Source organism: Coregonus lavaretus (assembly GCF_964263955.1).
Source record: "Coregonus lavaretus genome assembly, chromosome: 17".
Taxonomy (NCBI): domain Eukaryota; kingdom Metazoa; phylum Chordata; class Actinopteri; order Salmoniformes; family Salmonidae; genus Coregonus; species Coregonus lavaretus.
In genome coordinates, this window is record NC_140004.1 from 10,648,214 (window position 1) to 10,670,358 (window position 22,145).

Below are 22,145 nucleotides of genomic sequence, written 5' to 3' on the forward strand. Positions count from 1 at the left end.
TTCAAGATGGGTGAAAAAAGCGTTGGGTGTAGTGGAATCGGTGAGGGTAATCAGAAGTGGTCTAGTGATAATTGTTTGTGTTTCTGTTGGGCAGAGGGAGAAGGCGCTCAGAGTTAAACAAATGGGGGAAATAATTGTGAATTGTTTCGCTCTCAAGAAAAGGGCGCCATTGAAAGGAGTGATTACTGGGGTAGCAGTAAATGTAAAAGTGGACCAACTGAAGATTCCCGGTGTTTGTGATGCTCGTTGTTTGGTGCGACGCACACCGGATGGCGAGAGTGAGGAAACAGAAGAGTCATTGTCTGTTCTTTTGAGTTTTGAAGTTGTCTTTGCCAGACAAAGTGAAGTTAGGATATATAAGTTATCCTGTATGAGCTTATGTGCCGAATACATTACATTACGATGTTACAGGTGTCACATTTATGGGCATGTGGCAGCAGTATGTAGGAGGGAGGTTCCAAGGTGTGCAGAAGGGCATAAAACAAAGGAATGTGTAGCATTGGGGAAAGTAGTGGTAGGGGTGGCCATGGGGTTGGGGATCAGAAATGTCCCGTGCGAGAGAAGCAGGTTGAGGTTTCCAGGGTAAGAGTAGTGAAGAAGTTGTCACATGCTGAGGCAGTGAAGAAAGTAGAGGAAAAGGTGTCAAGGGTGGGGGGGGAGTGGGAGTGGTGAGAGTAGTAGGTTTTTACCAGTACAGAGTGATAGGCCAGCAAGTGATATGTTTCAGTAAGATTGGATTTTTATTGTTTATAGCAATGGTTATTAATTGTACTGCAGGGATGGAACGTAAGTCGAAGAAAATTGAGGTTGTGGTGGCAGCTGCAGAGAGGTATTTGGGTGTACGAGACTTGACATCAGAAGAGTTATAGGGATTGTTAAGTGGTGATGTCCCATCATTTCAGGTTGAGGATATGAGGTGGGAATGAATATATTTAAATAGTGGGGAAGGGTGGTGTTAATTATTAATAATAATTTTGAATTTGTGAGTGTAGTGTTAGATGGTAGGGTATTTCTTTATTTTATTTTTCAAGCAAAATATAAGGGAGTTGTACTCCAGTCTAGTAGGTGGCGGTAATGCAACAAAGTGGATGCCAACCGCCGTTAAAACTCATTGAAGAAGAAGTAAAGCCTCGCTTCCCCCGCCCATAGCGTAACATGGTAACGTCATTGCTTGGAGAAAAAAAAATCTTTTTTCGGGAGGCGGAATTTGTTATTTGCTAATATTGAACTTAAAAACGTGTCTTTTATTTAAGAAATATATACAAATAATAATATTTATTCATAAATATAGTCCTATATTGGTCTTTATCCTCAAATAGTTTATTTCAAACACCCGTACCACAATGGTCTCAACGTGACACTTCCTTGTTTTTCGAAAAGTTTTATTTGGTAGTAACGTTAGTTGGCTATCTATGGCTAGCACAATTTGACATGGATCCAGTTGGAATATGAGATGAGGTGCATTGATTAACATTTCTTCAACGTTAAGGTTTAGCTTAGGTTGTCCATGGCTGTAAATATAAGCTAGCTATATTGAGAAGTTGAAACTAGTAACGTTGGGGGAAGATGTTATCCGCGGCCAACGAAGATTTCAGGGTGAAGTTTCCACTACATTCCTTAGTCTGGGAAAATGATTACAGGAAATTGGAAAACGACTCAACAAAGGTAGTTATGTCAAAATATGGACAATGAGCTAGCTATAGCTACTTGCCTGTTTGGCCGCCTTTAGCTAGCTAACTACAGATCTAGATCTATCTGCTTCAAAATGTCTGAAGCTAGCTAGCTACTTGGCCTGACATGGAGAACCATACAATTTGATTGGCGTAATTCCTAGGCTATGTATGCCATTTTATCCGTTCACGGAATGCCATGTTGCATCATTAATCATGATGATATTAACTACAGTACACATTTCATTCAGCATAGCTAGCCTTCTTGTTAACGTTACTACTGGTTTCACTTTGCATAGGCTATTTCCTGCTGTTCGACACCTGGTATAGACTGGCCACTGATTCTTGAAGAATAGAAACGCCTTAAGAGTTTAGAAACTGTATTTTCCTATTGTAATAACCTAGCTGAGAATTGAGATGTGATGTACATGTCGTGGAGTGGATCATTCTCAGCTAATCATAACCCAAAGATATGGTTGCTTTACTCCATTCTAAATGTTTTTGTTGTCAGTTGAGTATTTGTCATTAACAGGAAATGGGGGATTTATTGCGGTGAACCGGTCTATGGCCCGTGACATGCAAAAGCGGTGAGGGAGGAGCGCCCTTCTCAAACGAACAGTAATCTGAGCTGCTCAGTCAATGCAGCATGTAGCCTCTTTTAGAATAGGAGAGCGAAATACACTCTCGTCTCTAACATGTAGGCTCAGCATTCCCGAACAATCCCATTACAAGTCAGAATGTTGAACAAACTCCATTTCAACTTACTTTACATGTTGTCTGCCGATTTTGCCACTATGTCTGAGGTAATCTGATACAAAATATCCACAGAGAAGCGTTATCAATCCGACCTTAAGTATACTGGTTTGTATTTCCAGTTTATTTTCAATATTGACACAATTCGCACCCGACAAACACTTGCACAATATGGCCGAGCCTAACCGAACCACAGAGCGCACGTTGTCCTTCACAATCAACTGGCAAATTTCACTAACACTTCCAGATTGCGAGGAAATGTGCTTTGGATGATACTTTCGGTTACATTCGGCTATTGTTTACATATTGTGCAATGCATCAGGAGATTGAAAATACAAGCGGCAGAACCTACCGGCACCGCAAAAAGTTGGGTAAACAACACTTTCCTGTGGATATTTTACCTCCACATCCTACCATCAAATGGACCAACAGCATGTACAACTGGTGAAGTAAGTGTAAATGTCATTTTATTCAACATTCTGACTTGTAGACTATTGTCTTTTTTATGCAGATTTCTTTCAGACTGAATATCCATGGGGAAATCTAATGCAATCACTTTTCACTCGGTGCAAACTCCTCCCACCGGGGTAACCCGGGCCAGATGATCGAATCCCCTCAGTGTAGCTATAGCTTCCAGTGTGTATGATGACGATCTCGAGAGATTCTCTTTAGGTAGCTAGGCTATTTGTTTTTGAAGCCATTGCAATGCTTGTTTGTTTGTTTGTTCTTCTCAGAACGACGTCGAGGCTGTGGATCCCAGGGGAAGGACACCGCTCCACCTGGCTGTGTCACTGGGCCACCTGGAGTCGGTGAGAGTGCTTCTGAGACATGGCGCTGAAGTTACCAAAGAGAATGCCAAGAATTGGACAGGTTAGGCAGGCTATCCTCCATGACAATTCAGACCTCTGTGTTTTGCCTTCATTAGCCCTATAAATAGAATGCCACATTCATGATATTTTATAATAAACATTTACATTTGGATATTGTCTTTTTTATTTATGTAATGAATAAAATAAAACATATATCCAAATGTAAATGTTTATTAATACCATGACTTTGGCATACTATTTATAGGGCTATGGCTTCATCTGACACCTTGGTATAGGTCTATTTGTTGGTTGTTAAATTGTGTGATCAAAGTCACTTCCACACATGGACAGTGGGGGTGTCTGTATCAATTTCACACAACATGTACGCTTGAATCAGTAGGTGTCTATTCCAGTCGAAGTGGGACACATGATTTATTTCCACTGCTTCACACAATAGCTCTTGTTACTACACACACAGCTTAGTAGTTGATGCTGGCCATAACAATAATTTATTTTGTATACATTTATTGTCACAGAAGTATGTTATATGTTTAAAATATCTTCTTGTTTTAAACATGATCGTGTGTAGTGCTGCAGGAGGCGGTCAGCACCGGCGACCCAGAGATGGTGCAGCTAGTGCTCCAGCGGAGAGACTACCTCAAAGCCTCTACAGCTCTGGGAGGAGTGCCTGAGCTTCTGAGCAAGATCCGTGAGGTGTTCTCTCGCCCTCTCTCTTACTCTCTCTGTTTGCTCCCCTCTCTGAAATGTTTTTCACTCATCACAAAAAAAACAAAGAACAGCAAACTCATGCCTCTTTTCAATCCCCCCCAGTCCGCGGATTTCTACATGGAAATGAAATGGGAGTTCACAAGTTGGAGTAAGTTCTACTTGAAAATCCCCCTTTAGAATTGGCCGTGTGTAGATGTTTGAGACGTTGTTGTTTACATTGCTTTCCCATCCTTTCCCAGTCCCTCTCGTGTCCCGGGTTTGTCCCGGCGACGTGTGTCGGATTTGGAAGAGTGGGGCCAGCCTGCGCGTGGATGCCACTCTGCTAGGCTTCGAGAACATGACCTGGATCAGAGGTCGTCGGAGTTTCATTTTCAGAGGAGATGGTGAGTCCCTTTTTCCCCTGAGTGAGGCTTGCACGCAACTGTGTCCTCCTGACCTCTGTTTCAGCAGGCCGTCTCATCTTTTACCTCGTCTTTTGCTCTGTTGGCATGTTTCATAGTGTGTGGTTGTGCCCATTGGCAGATACCTGCACCGAGTTCATGGAGGTGAACCATGACGAAGAGGTGGTGGACACGGAGCGCTTTGACATCTCCAGGGAGATAGAAGACGTAACGCTGGACTCCATGCAACCTGCAGAACAGGAAGTGGCCAAGCGGCTGACCACGCCCATTGTTAATACCTTTCTGGACACCAGGGACATTGCTTTTGAGAGGCAAGACCCAAACCATACTTTATCTTGTTTCTCTATTGTGTAATATAATAAGTATGTTGAAGGATGTGTAAACTTGTACATGGATTTATAGTAACACGACATTAAATTGTTTTTCACAGAAATAAATCTGGGATTTTGGGTTGGAGGAGTGACAAAACGGAAGTTGTCAATGGTTTCGAGGCTAAGGTTTGTGCATTTCTTAAAGCATTCTTGTGTTGTTGATATATAATTATTTTGTTGCTTGTCTTGGTTTGCTGACCTTACACAAGTCCCTTTCTTTAATTTGACAAGATCTACAGTAGATTGCCAGCTTTTTTTAAATGGTCAGTTGTTATTTTATTTTAGTAGCAGTAACTGGAAGGATAGTATGCGGTATACTGCATGAGCTGTTTTTATTTTCATTGCAGGTTTTCACTGTGAACAATGTAAACGTGGTGATCCGGACAAGGACAGAGCATCTCACCGATGAGGAGAAGGCTAGAATAAAAAGTATACACTCTATGATTCCTCTAGTTGGTGGTAGAGAGACATAACAACAGTTAGTCTGTATCTGAAATGGCACCCTTTTCCCTACATAACCCAGAGAGAGTACGCAGAACCAAAATGACCTGTCTCTGTTTAGAAGGGGACTTGTTGGAGACTAGCGCTCTGTCAGACACAATAACGCTTTGTGTGGATTGTCTCTTTTTTTTTGGCTTCTAGGTGAGAGGAATGTTCTGGAGTATCTTCTGGGCACTGTGGAGCAGCAGATAAGTGCTCAAGGGGTAAGAAATCAGCAGACCTGAATTTGAGGTTATGGTGGATTATCTCATTTTTGTATGACCTATATAGACAGAATCTTACTTGCCTGTTTGATTTGTAATGGCTTCAATAAGAATGCTTCGTCTTGGTTCATATGGGCTTCAATAAGAACGCTCAACTTGGTGTATAATGGCTTCAATAAGAATGCTCTACTCTGGTCATATTGTGGATAGGACCTCACTCTGGAGTATGCAACAGCCACCAACCCCACCGCCATCACACCACAGGAGTACTTTGACCCTGCGTTTGACCTTGAAGACCGAGACATTGGCCGGCCCATTGAACTTACCGTCCGAACCCAGAAGTAAGACAATTATGCTGCAAAACCCAAGAGAGAGGCTTTCTGATCAATATTCATGTCATCAGAAGTCTTGATTGTTTTTATAACGGGTTCCCTCTCAGTTCATATGAAGGTGTTGGTGTTTAGGTTTTAGCATAAGGGTGGTTGTATTGAGATGGGACTACTTTGCAGTGCGCATAATCTACAAATCGCCATATCTACAAATCACCCTGCATCCCAAATAACTACTCATGATGGGATCAAGATTAGCAATTCTGCGCTTCCTCAAACTGATCCCTCAAACACGACGACAGTGTTTTCTGGTTCGTATTCATTAGGCACCAAACAGAAGAAAATGGACTGAAACAGGAGGGACTAGCTTAACTTGTCCAATTATAAATTGTTTTTGTTTTCCATTGGAAAATGTTTTGCTACGGTGTACAATAATGAATACGACCCTGATGTGTCCAGGTTCAAGGGTACATTGTGGATGAGCGAGGAACACCCTCTCTCCCTGGTGGAGCAGGTCACCCCCATCATCAATCTCATGGCCCGGACCAGCACCCACTTCGCCCGGCTGCGGGATTTTGTCACCCTCAAGTTCCCTCCAGGGTTCCCTGTAAAAATAGGTACAATCACACCTCTGTGGAACAGAGTGATGAAATGAGAAGGTTTACACAAAATGCTTGTGCCACTCGGCTCATTCAAGCACAACTGTATCAAGCGTCTCAGAGGAGGTGCTGATCAAGGATCAGGCTCCCCTGTCCATATAATCTTATTCCTTTTGACCCTAAATCAGCACTCCTACTCTGAGACGCTTCATACATACGGGCCTGATTTGAGAAAAACGGCACCTACACATACAAGGTACCACAATGAAAAGCCCACCATAGAGGCATTTGCTTATAAATAATGGGATCCATGGAGTGACCTGTCTTTGTTTCCTCTCACTCAGAGATTCCCCTATTCCATGTGCTCAACGCCCGCATTTCATTTGGCAGTGTCAACAAATGCAGTACGGGCGACCCCTCCACTGCCACACCCGAGGAGGGCAGCTGTGGGGAAGCTGCAGGTAGGCAAGGCACGCCCATGCCGCTGACCAGGGTGACCCCGGAATTTGTCCCCATGGGGTCTGAACAAAACAAATCACACATTTAGTCATTTCTCAAATGTATTTCTTCAGTTGCATCTAACAGCTGAACAACCAATATTAATGTTTGTATCCATATCGCTTTTGGTCGAAATGTCAATATTGACAGCCACCACTATTAACATCATTCTGTATGACTGTTCCCTCCACCCAGATCCCCCTCTATTCCAGGTGTGCCCCTCGGTGTTCGAGGTGCCCTCACACTACCGCCACCGAGGAGGGGGTGGCAGCCGCCACACGGCGGTGTCAAATCACGACGAGGAGCTACTGCAGTATGCCATCCACCAGAGTCTGCTGGAGTCCGGTGGTGGAGCCCTGGGACAGGTCCTAGATGCCACACACACACACCCCCCTCCTACTCATCTGTTTCACTCCCTATCTGGTCCTCTTGCGCTCACGGCCGCCGCCTTGGTGTTCATCTGTTCGACCAGTGGTCGGTCTGTTCAGGAAGCTGCAATGTTGCAAAACTTCCAGATAGTGGATTGTATGGAAACTATATTATTGTCTGACATAAGGAATAGGGAATCCTATCCGTTACGTTTATGCCAGTTTTATCTGGACGTGCCAAGAGTTTCACCTCACTAACTCCACCCTTTTTTTTGTCCTCTAGGAAGTGACATGGGAGGATGCCAATGGTGACCTCACGGACCCCATATTCAGTAGCCAGAGTGACGGGTACGCCAAGTATTCATGCATATCATTATCTACACTTTTCACTTTTGTCCAAATTGACTTCCAATTAGCACATGCAGTATATTCAGAATATATCCATATCCCTCCTCTGTTCTTCCAGAAGCATCCCAGAGGGGGTGCTGGTGGACTTGGGAGACACCACGTCGAGTCAGGCGAGCTCGGGCACCTCGGCCTCAAGCCCCGATGCGGACCTCCGCATGGCCATGGAGCTGTCGGCCCGGGCCCAGGCCGAGGATGAGAGGAGGAGGAGGAAGAAGGAAGAGGAGGAGCTGGAGAGGATATTGCAGCTCTCGCTCACAGAGAAGTAAAAAGAGGAAAATATGAGGGGAAAAAATATTAAGGCCATGCCTTGCCATAACTGCATTAACTTTTCGTAGATCAAGAAGCGGCCACCACCACACCCCCAATCCAGCCCCACCCCACCCCCTCCTCCTTCACTACAATCTGCCATGACACCGGCAAAACATCCATGTAACATATGTCATAAACAAAACCTATTTTTGGTTTTAAAAAACTAACATGTATATTGCTATATTTGTATTTCTATTTAACACTGAGGCTCTGTCTTAAAAGTGTAGAAGCTGTCAAGATTCCTCCCGTCCTTTTAAAACAGAGCCATAGCCACTCCACTCTCCCAAAGAGGTATCCAGGTATTCTTTGAGATTATTTTGGGAAGGATTTTCATTGCACTGGAGTGTAAGGGTTGCAACCTGTGATTGTTTTTGTTGGGTGTTGCCAAGATCGGGTTAAACCTGTGACTGGTAGCTGCTTTAGTTGTGGCTCTGGAAGGTTGTTGTTTTAGAGCCCTGGGTCAGGTTCATTAGGCACCAAACGGAAGGGAGTGGAATGAAACCGGGAGGGACTACCTGCACATTTTCAGTTTCCTGTTGCAAAAGGTTTAAAACATATTTTTGTATTATTAACATGACCCTGGAAATAGCACTCCAGTCACACAGCTATTCAAAATATTTAATATCTCAGGGTTCCATTGTTCTACAGTATCTCTGAAACTAGTGAAAGTGCAGTATATTCGTTTATTGTAGACACATCAAACATGGTTTTCTGGTCAACAATATGGCATTTTTGCACTTTGAACAGAATGTCATCAAACAAAATATCTTGCTGGTGCTTCCGACCCTTTTCCTTACGCTGCAAGAATTCATGTTTTGGATTTGTTGTCATTGACGCAATGTTAAAATGAAAGTGAACATGATAATTCAAACAAGTTTTTGACTTGCCCCAGAAACCAGGTTTTATTCAATTGGGCTAAGGGCTTGTTATTTAAGAGTGCTTGATCTTGTTGGCCATGGTCACTGGGCATCATCAAGCATCAGCACCTCAACAACGCAATAGCAGAAGCCGCTGTGCCTACCTGTGGATGACCAAGGAACATACACACGGTTCAGTGGTGCTCGCAAACAAGCAAGGTCGAAACATGGATTATTGTAGGCTATCCATTGTCAAACACTTTTTCCTTTCTTAAATGTCAAAGAATATGGCCGTTAGACCTCAAACACAACAGGGTTCTAAGGTATTTTTTAAATCTTGAAACTACAGATAGACCTGTGAACTGAGTGATGTGTGAGAGATCTGAGATGAACATGGATGCAAGCTCCGTGTAGCATCATTTTGTACTGAAGGGAGCGTTCCCCTCTTAACATTCCCAATCCCAAATGGAGCCTACCTATGCTCTTATGCAGATCTGAGAGGATTTGAAAGGTGTACGCAATATGGTAATAAGTGTAACTTGCCCTCCTAGGGGAATTTATTAAAATCATATTGCTAATTAGATCTCCACAAGTGCATAGTAGGGTCTAGATTCCATTTGGGCCACAGACATGATTGGTCTGGGGGTGAGGGATCAGTGTTATACTGCTACTCAGGCCAGACCTACTAAAGACACCAGAGAACATTTGAAATGTCTCATCTTTAAAGCTGTGATCCAGGGGCTTAAAAAATTTTTTCCCATCCAGTGGTGTTGCTGGACATAAAATGAATTAAGCAATGTAGTTAATTACACTGATAACCAACAGCACTTTGGACATGGTTCTGATGCATCGCTTTGTCTGTTTTCTGGGGGCTAGAGCTCAAAACGGCTAATGATCAAGTTGCCAAACAGCAGAACATTCTCTAATGTAGCAGAGTTCACTTTGTTTCGATTTCTGGGGAACAGTCTTTGTACTGCTTTATTTGCTAGTAGGTAAGCTTATTTTCTTAACAGAATTCAAGAAAGCATTTGTAAACTGTGATGTTGGTTTCAAATTGTTTTCTTTCTTAAATAAATGCACTTTATTTCAATTTGGGTGAACTATGGCTCCTTATTTTACAAGTAGCTGTTTCCTAGCCTGCTTCTTGCTAAGATAAACAGCAGATGGCGAAACCTATTCATTTTTCTGATCATAAAAGCACAATCCTTAATTAGTTTTTCAGACACATCTCCGCCCTGATCATTGACCCTTCAATGACCCCTGAATTGCTGTAATTTCACTGATATTTTACAGTTTACAACACTGGATTAATTGGTCACAGCAATGCCCTTTGCATTGTTTCATCAATAATCGTTGGTATATATGGTTCGATTATCACATAGATCTATGAATGGATAGTATGTTTTGTTAGGCTAAATATAGTTACCGCCTTCATTAAAATCCTGACATCTGCTCTGTGCGTACCACACTGACCAATTAGAGCATCTGAACTGTTTACCGTAATCCAATTGGATGCCATAAGAATATTATGGTGGATATACCCGGGCACCATATTGTGTAAGAGGAATCAACTCTGAAAATGGAATTGAAAATTATATTAGCGCTCTCCATGAACTGAGAGCGATTATTCATAATCAGACATCTGTCATTTTTCAAAATTTCACATTTAAAAACCAAAATTATAGACACAAAATGAGCAACGGGGAAATAACAAATATGCGTATGGTTTGTGTCTTTACATCATGATGTCATAAGTGTTTTCAGCATAATGCAACCAGTCTCACTTTAATGTCTCCTGCAACACTTAAAAAGGAAAAACAGGCAACAACAAAAAATATAGGCATTTGAACAGTAAAAATGTGCAGCTAAAAAGGTGATTACACACCGATGTCGCTTCCAAACGGTGAAAAAGTACTGTGGAAAATTGCAATATTTACCTTTTTGGAAGCTATGAGAAGTCACTTTTTTTCAATTATCCATGTAAGTGTATTTTCTAGCCAACTGTTACCTGATAAAGGTGTGTGTGCTAACTTGTCTAATAATGATGATCAATGAGAAGTGGTCCCATTTTGTAAGATACCTTCATGCTCTGTCACAGCTTGGTGTTTGGGGTTCTTTTTCACATGCATTTATTCTTTAACTCTCAAGCCACCAGAGGGCCCATCTCTGATATGCTTCTCTACTGTTCTAGTTATCTTTATTGTCCCAATTGGGAAATGTGTTGTGCAGTCAGGGTTCAACAATAAAAAACAACAACATTAAAAACAGTGACAACCATACAACCGATATACACATAACATGAAACAATGAGATTGATAAAAAGGAGCAATCGTGCAAAAGTGCAACAATAAATAGACATTTCATTTCATGTGCAGATTCAGAAGGTTTATGGCCTGTGGGATAAAAGAGTTCTTGTATCTGTTGCTATTGAGTTTGGGAAGTCTAAAACGACGACCTGAGGGGAGAAGCGCAAAATGGTCAAGGAGGGGGTGACCAGGACAGTCTCGGATACTATTAGCTCTCCTCACCACTTGCTTTCTGAATGTCACTAAGAGCTGTGCCTGTTGCACCCCGGTGACCTTGCTGGCCACCTTAACCACCTCGTCCAACCTATTTCTGTTGCAAACCATCGAGAACATCAAAACGGATTCAATAAAACTCCAGTAAAACAGTGTCATCACTGTCTTGCTGACATTAAATGAGTTAATCTTTCTCAGAAAGAAAAGCCGTTGCTGTCCCTTTTTACAGATGGCATATCAAATCAAATCAAATCAAATTTTATTGGCCGAATACAACAGGTGCAGATATTACAGTGAAATGCTTACTTACAGCCCTTAACCAACAGTGCATTTATTTTTAATAAAAAAAGTTTAAAAAATAAAAAGTAAAAAAAGTGTTGAGAAAAAAAGAGCAGAAATAAAATAAATTACAGTAGGGAGGCTATATATACAGGGGGGTACCGGTGCAGAGTCAATGTGCGGGGGCACCGGCTAGTTGAGGTAGTTGAAGTAATATGTACATGTGGGTAGAGTTAAAGTGACTATACATAAATAATTAACAGAGTAGCAGCAGCGTAAAAAGATGTGGTGGGGGTGCGGGGCAGTGCAAATAGTCTGGGTAGCCATGATTAGCTGTTCAGGAGTCTTATGGCTTGGGGGTAGAAGCTGTTGAGAAGTCTTTTGGACCTAGACTTGGCACTCCGGTACCACTTGCCGTGCGGTAGCAGAGAGAACAGTCTATGACTAGGGTGGCTGGAGTCTTTGACAATTTTGAGGGACTTCCTCTGACACGGCCTGGTATAGAGGTCCTGGATGGCAGGAAGCTTGGCCCCAGTGATGTACTGGGCCGTACGCACTACCCTCTGTAGTGCCTTGCGGTCGGAGGCCAAGCAGTTGCCATACCAGGCGGTGATGCAACCGTCAGGATGCTCTCGATGGTGCAGCTGTATAATTTTTTGAGGCTCTGAGGACCCATGCCAAATCTTTTCAGTCTCCTGAGGGGGAATAGGCTTTGTCGTGCCCTCTTCACGACTGTCTTGGTGTGTTTGGACCATGATAGTTAGTTGGTGATGTGGACACCAAGGAACTTGAAGCTCTCAACCTGTTCCACTACAGCCCCGTCGATGAGAATGGGGGCGTGCTCAGTCTTCTTTTTCCTGTAGTCCACAATCATCTCCTTTGTCTTGGTCACGTTGAGGGAGAGGTTGTTATCCTGGCACCACACGGCCAGGTCTCTGACCTCCTCCCTATAGGCTGTCTCATCGTTGTCGGTGATCAGGCCTACCACTGTTGTGTGTTGTTACCTACCCTTACCAATCTGTGTTCTCCTCAAACGTCAATTTGTTGTCCAGCACTGTTCCCAGGTACTTGTAGGTACTGACCAGCTCAATGTCATTTCCAATGACCACAGTGGGTGTGGGGTTCAGTGGCTGCCTTCTAAAGTCAAATGCCATATCTTTAGTTTTGGAGACATTCAGTTGGAGGAAGCAGTTCTCACACCATGACACAAAGTCATCTACCACAGGCCCATGCTCAGACTCTCCATCCTGTAGTAGACTGACGATGACAGAGTCATTAGAAAACTTGATGATGTGCCTGTTTTCATATTCGCTATGACAGTCATTAGTGTATAGTATGTACAGGGGAGGAGAGAGCACACAACCTTGTGGGGATCCAGTGGAGGAGCAGAGCTGCTTTGACATGACGCCATTTACTCGCACTTGTTGGGACCGGTCGGTAAGGAAGTCCACTATCCAGCCCACAATGCTCACTTCCAGCTTGAAGAGGGAGAGGAGTTTCTCTGCTAGTATGTGAGGCTGGATAGTATTGAAGGGAGTCGATGAGCAGAAGCCTCGCATGGGTTTTTGGGCCCGCCAGGTGCTTGTAGAGGAAGTTGAGTAGTGTTAGAGTGGCATCCTCCACCCCTAGCTTGGCCCTGTATGCAAACTGCAGGGTGTCCAGGGAATTCTCAACCTGACGCAGTACATCCTTCTTGATTAGCTTCTCAAATGATTTCATCACCAAGGATGTCAGTACCACTGGCCTAAATTCATTTAGCACCTTGGGGGATTTGCTTTTTGCCACAGGAACAACAGTAGCATGCTTCCAGAGTTTAGGCACCTTCTGCAGCTCGAATGACAGCATGAAAATGTGATGAAAAATGCCACTGAGTTGTTCTGCACATGACTTAATGTCTGAATAAGTTGGTGACACTCTGGATGCTAAATTCCATCTTGGGAGTAGTAATTGTCCTAATACTCATCTCAGTAATTTCTCCACTAAAGTTCTGATTGTCAAATCTGAGATAAAAACCATTTAGCTCATCATCCAGTCCTTTGAGTTAAAACCATAAACCTGTATCATCTTGTTTCCCTTGTCTTGTAGCCCAACCATAGTTCTCATTCCATTCCAGGCAGCCCTAAGATTGTTGCTACTGAGTTCACCCTCAATCTCCTTATATTTCAGTTCTTGATTTCTGATCTCACCTCAATTCTAGATTCCCTTTTAGCAGTCACATTGTCCTCATAGAAAGCAGTATTCTTTTTACACAATAAGCCCTTCAAGGCTTGTTGTTGGGATAAATAGTAACATTTTTGCTAGGGATCACTGTATTTTCATAGGTGGAGATATAACTGCACACCACATCAGTGAGATCATCTATATTGTCGCTATAGAGACTCAGACTCTGGGATTAAAAATGATTTAACCCAGAATATAGTATGCAAAATACAATTGTAAAGATTACCTAATGTAGAGGAATAAAGTTTACATCTTTTAGATTTCTAAATATATAGCTCTGGGGAAGGTTAGTATTCGACTCAAACACAGTCCCCATCTGGTGGTTTGAATAGAGAGCCAACATTGGGGGCATGTGTTGATCCCTCCCTCGGGCTCTCGGCACATGCCCAAATTGCTTGGGACATGACCAGAACTCCTACTCTGAGAAGCTTTATGAATATAGGGTCCTGTTTTCCACCACTTTAACATGAAAGAATGGACCAGATCCAGCTGAGCACTCTGTTTCCATGACTGTGGATTAAGGGGATGAGTTCACTCAACCTCCTTAACCTGTTTTTTTAATGAATGTAAGAACGAATGTAAATCTGATGCTCATTGATGAGTGGTGCACATCTGAAAAGAGGCTTTGTTGAGTGGCATGCCCCCAAAACTATTGTTTGTCTGTTGTGCTCTCATTCACATTTACACTGATGCTTCAGTCCACATATTTTTTTAAACAGCATGATCATTACACAGGTGCACCTTCTGCTGGGGACAATAAAAGGCCACTCTAAAATGTGCAGTTTTGTCACGCAACACAATGCCACAGATGTCTAAAGTTTTGATGGAGCATGCAATAGGCATGCTGACTGCAGGAATGTCCACCAGAGCTGTTGCCAGATAATTGAATGTTAATTTCCATCTGGTATCACAACCGCAGACCACGTGTAACCACGCCAGCCCCACCACATCTGGTTTCTTCACCTGCGGGATCTATGAGACCAGCCACCCGGACAGCTGATGAAATTGTGGGTTTGCACAACCGAAGAATTTCTGCACAAACTGTCATAAACCGTCTCAGGGAAGCTCATCTGCATGCTCGTCGTCCTCACCAGGGTCTTAACCTGACTGCAGTTCGGCGTCATAACCGACTTCAGTGGGCAAATGCTTACGTTCGATGGCCACTGGCACGCTGGAGAAGTGTGCTCTTCACGGATTAATCCCAGTTTCAACTGTTCTGGGCAGATGGCAGACAGCGTGTATGGATGGTGTTGTGTGGGTGAGCGGTTTTCTGATCTCAACGTTGTAAACAGAGTGCCCCATGGTGGCGGTAGGGTTATGGTATGGGCAGGCATAAGCTACAGACAATGAACGCTTGCATTTTATCGATGGCAATTTGAATGCACAAAGATACCGTGACGAGATCCTGAAGCCCATTGTCGTGCCATTCATCCGCCATTATCACCTCATGTTTCAGCATGATAATGCACGGCCCCATGTCGCAAGGATCTGTACACAATTTCTGGAAGGTGAAAATGTCCCAGTTCTTCCATGGCCTCCATACTCACCACCCATTGAGCATGTTTGAGATGCTCTGGATCGACGTGTACGACAGCGTGTTCCAGTTCCCGCCAATATCCAGCAACTTCGCACAGTCATTGAAGGCCAGAGGCCACAATCAACAGCCTGATGAACTCTATGCGAAGGGGATGTGTCGCGCTGCATGAGGTAAATGGTGGTCACACCAGATACTGACTGGTTTTCTAATCCACGCCCCTACCTTTTTTTAAAGGTATCTGTGACTAACAGATGCGAATCTGTATTCCCAGTCATGTGAAATCCATAGATTAGGGCCTAAGGATTTTTTTTATTTTTTACTGATTTCCTTATATGAACTGTAACTCAGTAAAATCATAGAAAATGTTGCATTTATATTTTTGTTCAGTGTATATAAAGTGTTACCCAATCATTTGTGTCATTTGCACACAGCACACCTGGAGAAATGGGAGACTTTGAGTAAAGGAAGCTAATGTTCATGTCACTCAACACTCACACACAGTATTTCATTCACTTAATGAATTATGCCAAAATAAAAATTATTACTTATGTTTGTTTTGACTTTTTAACAGTAGCACCTACCGTGCCTTGAGAAAGTATTCATACCCCTTGACTTATTCCACATTTTGTTGTGTTACAGCCTGAATTCAAAATGGATTCAGTATTTTTTTCTCTCACCCATCTACACACAATACCCCATAATGACAAAGTGAAAACATGTTTTTGGAAACTTTTGCTAATTTATTGAAAATGAAATACAGAAATATCTAATTTACATAATTATTCACACCATTTTGCTCTGACACTTTGCAAATTGAGCTCAGGTGCATCCAATTTCCTTTGATCATCCTTGAGATGTCACTACAACTTGATTGGAGTCCACGTGTGGCCAATTATATTGTTTGGACATGATTTAGAAAGAAACACACCTGTCTATATAAGGTCCCACAGTTGACAGTGCATGTCAGAGCAGAAACTATACCATGAAGTCCAAGGAACTGTCCGTAGATCTCCGGAATTGTGATGAGGCATATATCTGGGGAAGGGTATGAATTATTTTTTTTGAGTGTTGAAAGTTTCCAAGAACACAGCATGGAACTACCCAGACACTGCCTAGAGCTGGCCGTCTGACCAAACTGAGCAACCGGGCAAGAAGGACCTTGGTTAGGGAGGTGACCAAGAACCCAATTACTTTCTACAGTAATTCAACAATCTGGGCTTTATGGGAGAGTGGCCAGATAGAAGCCACTCCTGAGAAAAAGGCACATGACAGCATGCCGGGAGTTTGCAAAAAGGCATGTGAAAGACTGAGATCATAAGGCAAAATATTTTGTGGTCTGATGAGTCAAAAATGTAACACTGGCCTGAATGCAAAGTGCTATGTCTGGAGAAAACCAGGCACAGCTCATCACCCATCTAATACCATCCCTATCGTGAAGCATTGTGGTGGCAGCATCATTCTATGGAGATGTTTTTCAGAGGCAGGGACTGGGAGACTGGTAAGGATAGAGGGAACAATGAATGGAGCCAAATACAGGCAAATCCTTGATGAGAACCTGCTTCAAAGTACAACTTGACCTTAGACTGTGGCGAAGACTTACATTCCAACAGGACAATGACCCCAAGCCTTGAATCTTACTGAAACTCTGTGGAAAGACTTGAAGATTGCTGTTCACTGCCGCTCCCCATCTATTTTAACAGAGCTTGAGAAAATCTGCAAGGAAGAATGGAAGAAAATCCCTAATCCAGATGTGCAAAGCTGATACATGTAGCTCAGTTGGTAGAGCATGGCATGGTAGAGCATGGCGCTTGCAACGCCAGGATTGTGGGTTCGATTCCCACGGGGGTCCAGTATGGAAAATGTATGCACTCACTAACTGTAAGTCGCTCTGGATAAGAGCGTCTGTAAAATGTAGGTACATACCCAAGATGACTCAAAGCTGTAATCGCGGCCAAAGGTGCTTCTACAAAGCATTGACTCAGGGGTGTGAATACTTATGTAAATTAGATTTCTGTATTTATTTTCCAATAAATTGGCAAAAATGTCTAAAACATGTTTTCACTTTGTCATCATGGGGTATTGTGTGTAGATGGATGAGGGGGGAAAATCTAATCCATTTTGAATTCAGGCTGTAACAACAAAATGTGGAATAAGTCAAGGGGTATGAATACTTTCTGAAGGTGCAACTAATCATCCAATGTCTCAGGGCAACTAAGCAAATATCTTCAAATAAATGCAACAATGTTATGAAATAAAATATAAATAACATGAACAATTATTTAACAGCAGCAGGAATATTACGTCACATTTAAAAAAAAGACTCATATCAAATAACATTTTATATGGTCTAATCGAGACACACAATCCAGAGGTGTGAACTGAATTAGGCTAAACAAAACAAAAAAACTCAACTTAATAAAAGGTTTATACAAATGATGGACCCCGTCCCTTATGTTTTATATTTCAGTTTATCACATCACATCACATGCTGACTAGACCCGGCATGCGTGTGCATGTTGATTTTGTCCATCCACACCAGACGCGATCAGGACACACAGGTTGAAATATCAAAACGAACTTTAACCAAGTTCTATTTTAGTGCCTGGCTACACTTGTTGACGCGCGCGAGCAGTTTGGATGAATCGATTGAATGACGTGCATGTGTAAATGGATTTGCAACGTTCGCACACGCAACGCGGACGGTGTGGTCAGCATGTCAGACAGATACAGTAGGCTATGCGTATGGCTTGTTGATTGTTGAATCCCTTGGTTGTTGATTCCCCTGGATCCAGTCGGACAGGAGGTGCCTGCGCATGACGTCGCTGCACTGCTTCACCAGCGATGCAATGGTTTATACACACAAACGGCCATGACAATCATCACCACCGGGAAATTTGTGTGCCTTCTCAAATAGTATTTGAGTACACCTGGGCTACAGTAACCCGCATAAAAACCTTACCCAAATGTTGATTCTGTAGGACCACATACGCCCTTACAAAAAAGTCCTACAGGAATCCTGCAGGAATTTAACCTTTTGTGAAGGAATTGTGCAGGTGTCCTGCAGGAATCCTGTAAGAATGACATAATCCTACAGGAAAGTCCCTGATGCTCGGGATGTGTTGGTAGATGGTGAACATTTCCACTATTTGTCCTGGTACACCTTAAGTGCCATGGAAGAGTTGACCAAGTCTCCCATTACTACTTTGAAAGATGAATGCACTTTGAGCCCACAAAGGTCCCCAGTTTCAGACAGAGGTAGGTGCATGCAAAAGTATGGGGACATTGTAGCTGACATGACATTTACCATACAATTGTTCAAACCTAATAACACATTTGTGATGAGTACTGAGTATACGAAGAGGCAGGACACAGACGCAGGAATTACCAAGGTCAAGGTTTACTTAACAATGAGAAAGCGAAATGACACTTAACAATCACACACAACATCATACAGAACAGTCCAGGGCTAAATAGGGGTGGTGATGAAATGATGAGGTGCAGGTGCGCTGGAGGTTATTAGGGTGCGTTGGCTTTCCATTCCAGTGTTGCCGAGGTGGTGCGCTCAGACCGGTGGTTCAGTAGACCGGCGAATCAGAGCGCCGGATGGGAGCAACGGGAGGAGACGTGACAACATTCTACATTTTACTTTTTAAAAAACAATTTTTTTTGTCATTTAGCAGACACTCTTATCCAGCTAGTGAGTGCATACATTTTTCATACTGGCCCCTCGTGGGAATCAAACCCACAACCCTGGCGTTGCAAGTGCCATGCTCTACCAACTGAGCTACAGGAGGCCTACATTCTAGAAAGAACATCTCAGCCATATCAATGTCATGAGAGGTAACCGTGTCTTTCAGTAGACAATAGGTATCCTGCACCAGTAGCAGTAAATGGTGTAAGTAATCCCTTGGTAAAATCCCATTTAAACAGGGGAGGCTATAGAACAGCAGGAAGTGTCAGAACTCTGTGGCTTTCCAATATTTGAGTAATTGAGCGTGGTGGTCTTGTCACATTTACAGGTGGTTTTATGGCAAGCAATCTTTTGTTTATGCACTCTATTTCTCTTCCAATGTACCAGGACTCAGGGTGATATTTGAACTCAAACCACTGTAGTCATTTGCCAACATATGCCAAGTAAGATGCTGTGCATGTAATCAAAAGCAAACCCTGCAATTATGTTGAAAACAGTAAGGAACATTAAAGGAGATGGGCCCTTAACACCATGTATGATGTTCCCTGACTCTACCGCCAAGGCAACCTCTATGAGGTGTTCAGTGTCTGTGCGTGGCTCTGCCTCACTCTCAAGCGGATACACTCTAGTGAACCCATTACCCTTTTCTACCACTTGTCCTTTGTGATAGCACCAGTTGCACCCATGTTCATCATTGAATTGTTTGATATTCTGTACTTTGCAGCGAGCAGGGGAATCACAAATACATAGTCAACTGTACACACGTACATTTGTGGGTGCTTCGCTCTTATGTTCAGGGGAAGTTAATTAACTGTGACTTGTAGGGGCCAGATGTGAAAGGGAGAGGACTTGAATATTGGAACGCCGTCCACATTCCATGAGTGAAAGGTTCACTAAATCAGTGCCATTAAGGGCATCTATTGACTTCTATAGTGCACCATCATAAATGTCATCTATACTATCTGGGCTGCTCTTGGACCTAGAATACGTATATTGTAATGCGTCGTAGAATTTGGGGTCTGAAAACTTTTTGTCTAGTGGTTTTTTGACTGACAATTTTATGAACACTGATCCACTCTTGACAAGAGATGGCATATCCCTAAGGAGGCAACCACATGATGTGCAATGATCTGGCACTTCACGGCCAAAGAAATACTGGCATGTTGGACAAATATACTGCATTTCAAAAGTGTCATCACAGTCAAAATACTTAATAAACCTGTAGAGACTGTTGGGAACGCCGTTTGTCCCCTCTGGACAATGGAGATTTGTAATGTCCAATAAATCACTAAGAGCTATCTTGGTGGTTGTGTGTCTTAGAGCATAGCAGAGTATTGAGAGCAGAGACTCATCGTCAGTAATTTTTGCATTTGGATAGATTTAGCCTTTTCTCCCCCCTCCTTGTACTCCGACTTGATTTATGATGTTCCTGCCTTGTCCATCTGTGTTGTCTCCACCTGCGTTGCCTCCACCTGCGTTGCCTCCATGTAAGCACAACATATACCCAGGTCAGAAGGAGGCTTATAGCCATAGCGTTAACATGAAGGAAGGCAGATCATGGCGTTTGCAACACCAGGGTTGTGGGTTCGATTCCCACGGGGGGCCAGTATGAAAATAAAAAATTATGTATGCACTCACTAACTGTAAGTCGCTCTGGATAAGAGTGTCTGCTAAATGACTAAAATGTCAAACATTTTTTGCCATGTTTAACCTACAGATAAGTGGGTGCTAATAGAGTGGCAGGAGGAGCCACCCAAATGTGATATTGTACCTCGCAAAAAAATACTCAGAGGAGTTACATCTGGGGGAAATAGTGGATGCTGTGTGGGAGGAGGAGAGTTCTCCTGCCAAAGTGATTGAAACAAGTGGTAGGTTTCGTTCTGTCTGTAATGTGACATCAGTTCTCTCTCACATGTCCGTCTCTAATGATTGCATGGATATGTTAAACTGGTGTCTCTTATATTTTTTCCATGCTTAGGTAATGTTTGCCTAATTGTTGCTGTCTATCAACTCACACTTTTATAGAGCACAAAGACAAATTGATGAGGAAATTACTCAAACTAGAGGCACCTAAGAGTCAAAGGAAGGACGAGGAACCCAAAAGCAAAAGACAAACGCAGACCAAGCGCCCATACACTCTCCCCAGCACTCCCCAGTATGCCAGAACCAACACCAATCTGACAAAGAAGATGAGAAAGGTTGGCCCAATAGTTTTTATTATTGTGCAGTTACTTAAACTTAATCATTCAATTGCTCTCTCAATTTCTATGAGCTCCTATTTTCTCACATTAAACTTTTGATTGATTAGGTTGCTGACGGGACAAAGGATCTTCTCCTTATGGAGAAAATCACAGAAAGGGAAAATAAGGCTAAGGAAGAGGAGATTAAGGCTCTTAAAAATACAGGTGAAGCAGTTGAAGGTCCAAAAACAGGAACTGACAACCCTGAACATGTCTCTGCATAGAGGTATGTATTGCTATAGGCATGTTTGTATTGTTATTAAGGAATCACCTGAATGTCTCTTTCGTCTGTCTGTGTCTCACTCTTTTCAAATGATTGAATTGAAAGCAGGTTTATTTGTTTCTGTTTTTCAATCTCATGAATAGCCTTGCTTCTAAAACTTGAAGCTGTGCCCCGACCTCCAGCCTCTCAGGTCACTGCCCAACCACTGTCGTAGAATTTTATCACTATACTTATTAAAAATCAAAGTTCTTCCAGAGTTTTTGTAGAATCAAGATAGACTTTATTACACAAAGCAACAAAAGCCAAGCTGGTCTGCAGAGCAACTGCCTTCCCAACACTCAGCCCTCAATTTATATACAATTCTATTCCTGCTTATTTTACATACTTTTTTGCTTAAACCCTCCCAGTTTAGTTCCTCCACCATTGTTTCCAAGCTTTCATCTTTCGACCGCCCACTCTCTTAATTTATGATAGTGGCGAAATCTGACTTCTCCTCCTCCTATATATTCAGTCTCCTCCTTCTATGATTCTAGTTTGGAAACAATAGTGGCAGAACCAAGCTTTCTCATGTAAAAAAATAACAGAGCCATCTCCTGGCTCTGCTCTGTTTATTCTAAAACATATCAATCAA

At 42.7% G+C, this 22,145-nt stretch overlaps 1 protein-coding gene across 2 annotated transcripts; it reads left to right on the forward strand.

The window, feature by feature from the left end:
• The first annotated feature begins 1,391 nt into the window (after positions 1–1,391).
• Positions 1,392–9,895, forward strand: LOC311144871 (ankyrin repeat domain-containing protein 13A-like). 2 transcript variants are annotated; one of them, XM_084181032.1, is made up of 15 exons: positions 1,392–1,665; positions 3,158–3,293; positions 3,822–3,946; positions 4,064–4,109; positions 4,201–4,344; positions 4,484–4,673; positions 4,793–4,859; positions 5,081–5,162; positions 5,376–5,437; positions 5,648–5,778; positions 6,226–6,383; positions 6,710–6,826; positions 7,059–7,228; positions 7,515–7,579; positions 7,698–9,895. In XM_084181032.1, exons 1-15 carry the CDS (start codon positions 1,567–1,569, stop codon positions 7,903–7,905), a joined length of 1,800 nt encoding a protein of 599 aa, XP_084037158.1. In that variant the 5' UTR covers positions 1,392–1,566; the 3' UTR covers positions 7,906–9,895. The 2 variants fall into 2 exon arrangements, with proteins under 2 accessions (XP_084037158.1, XP_084037157.1); XM_084181031.1 differs by lacking the exon at positions 1,392–1,665 and adding an exon at positions 2,459–2,872.
• The last annotated feature ends 12,250 nt before the right edge of the window (positions 9,896–22,145 follow it).

Coding starts and splice junctions, on each gene's coding strand:
- LOC311144871 (XM_084181031.1), top strand. CDS start 2,693: ATGATACTTTCGGTTACATTCGGCTATTGTTTACATATTGTGCAATGC. Junction 2,873..3,157: donor CAGCATGTACAACTGGTGAA/GTAAGTGTAAAT, acceptor TGTTCTTCTCAG/AACGACGTCGAGGCTGTGGA. Junction 7,229..7,514: donor GTGGTGGAGCCCTGGGACAG/GTCCTAGATGCC, acceptor TTTGTCCTCTAG/GAAGTGACATGGGAGGATGC.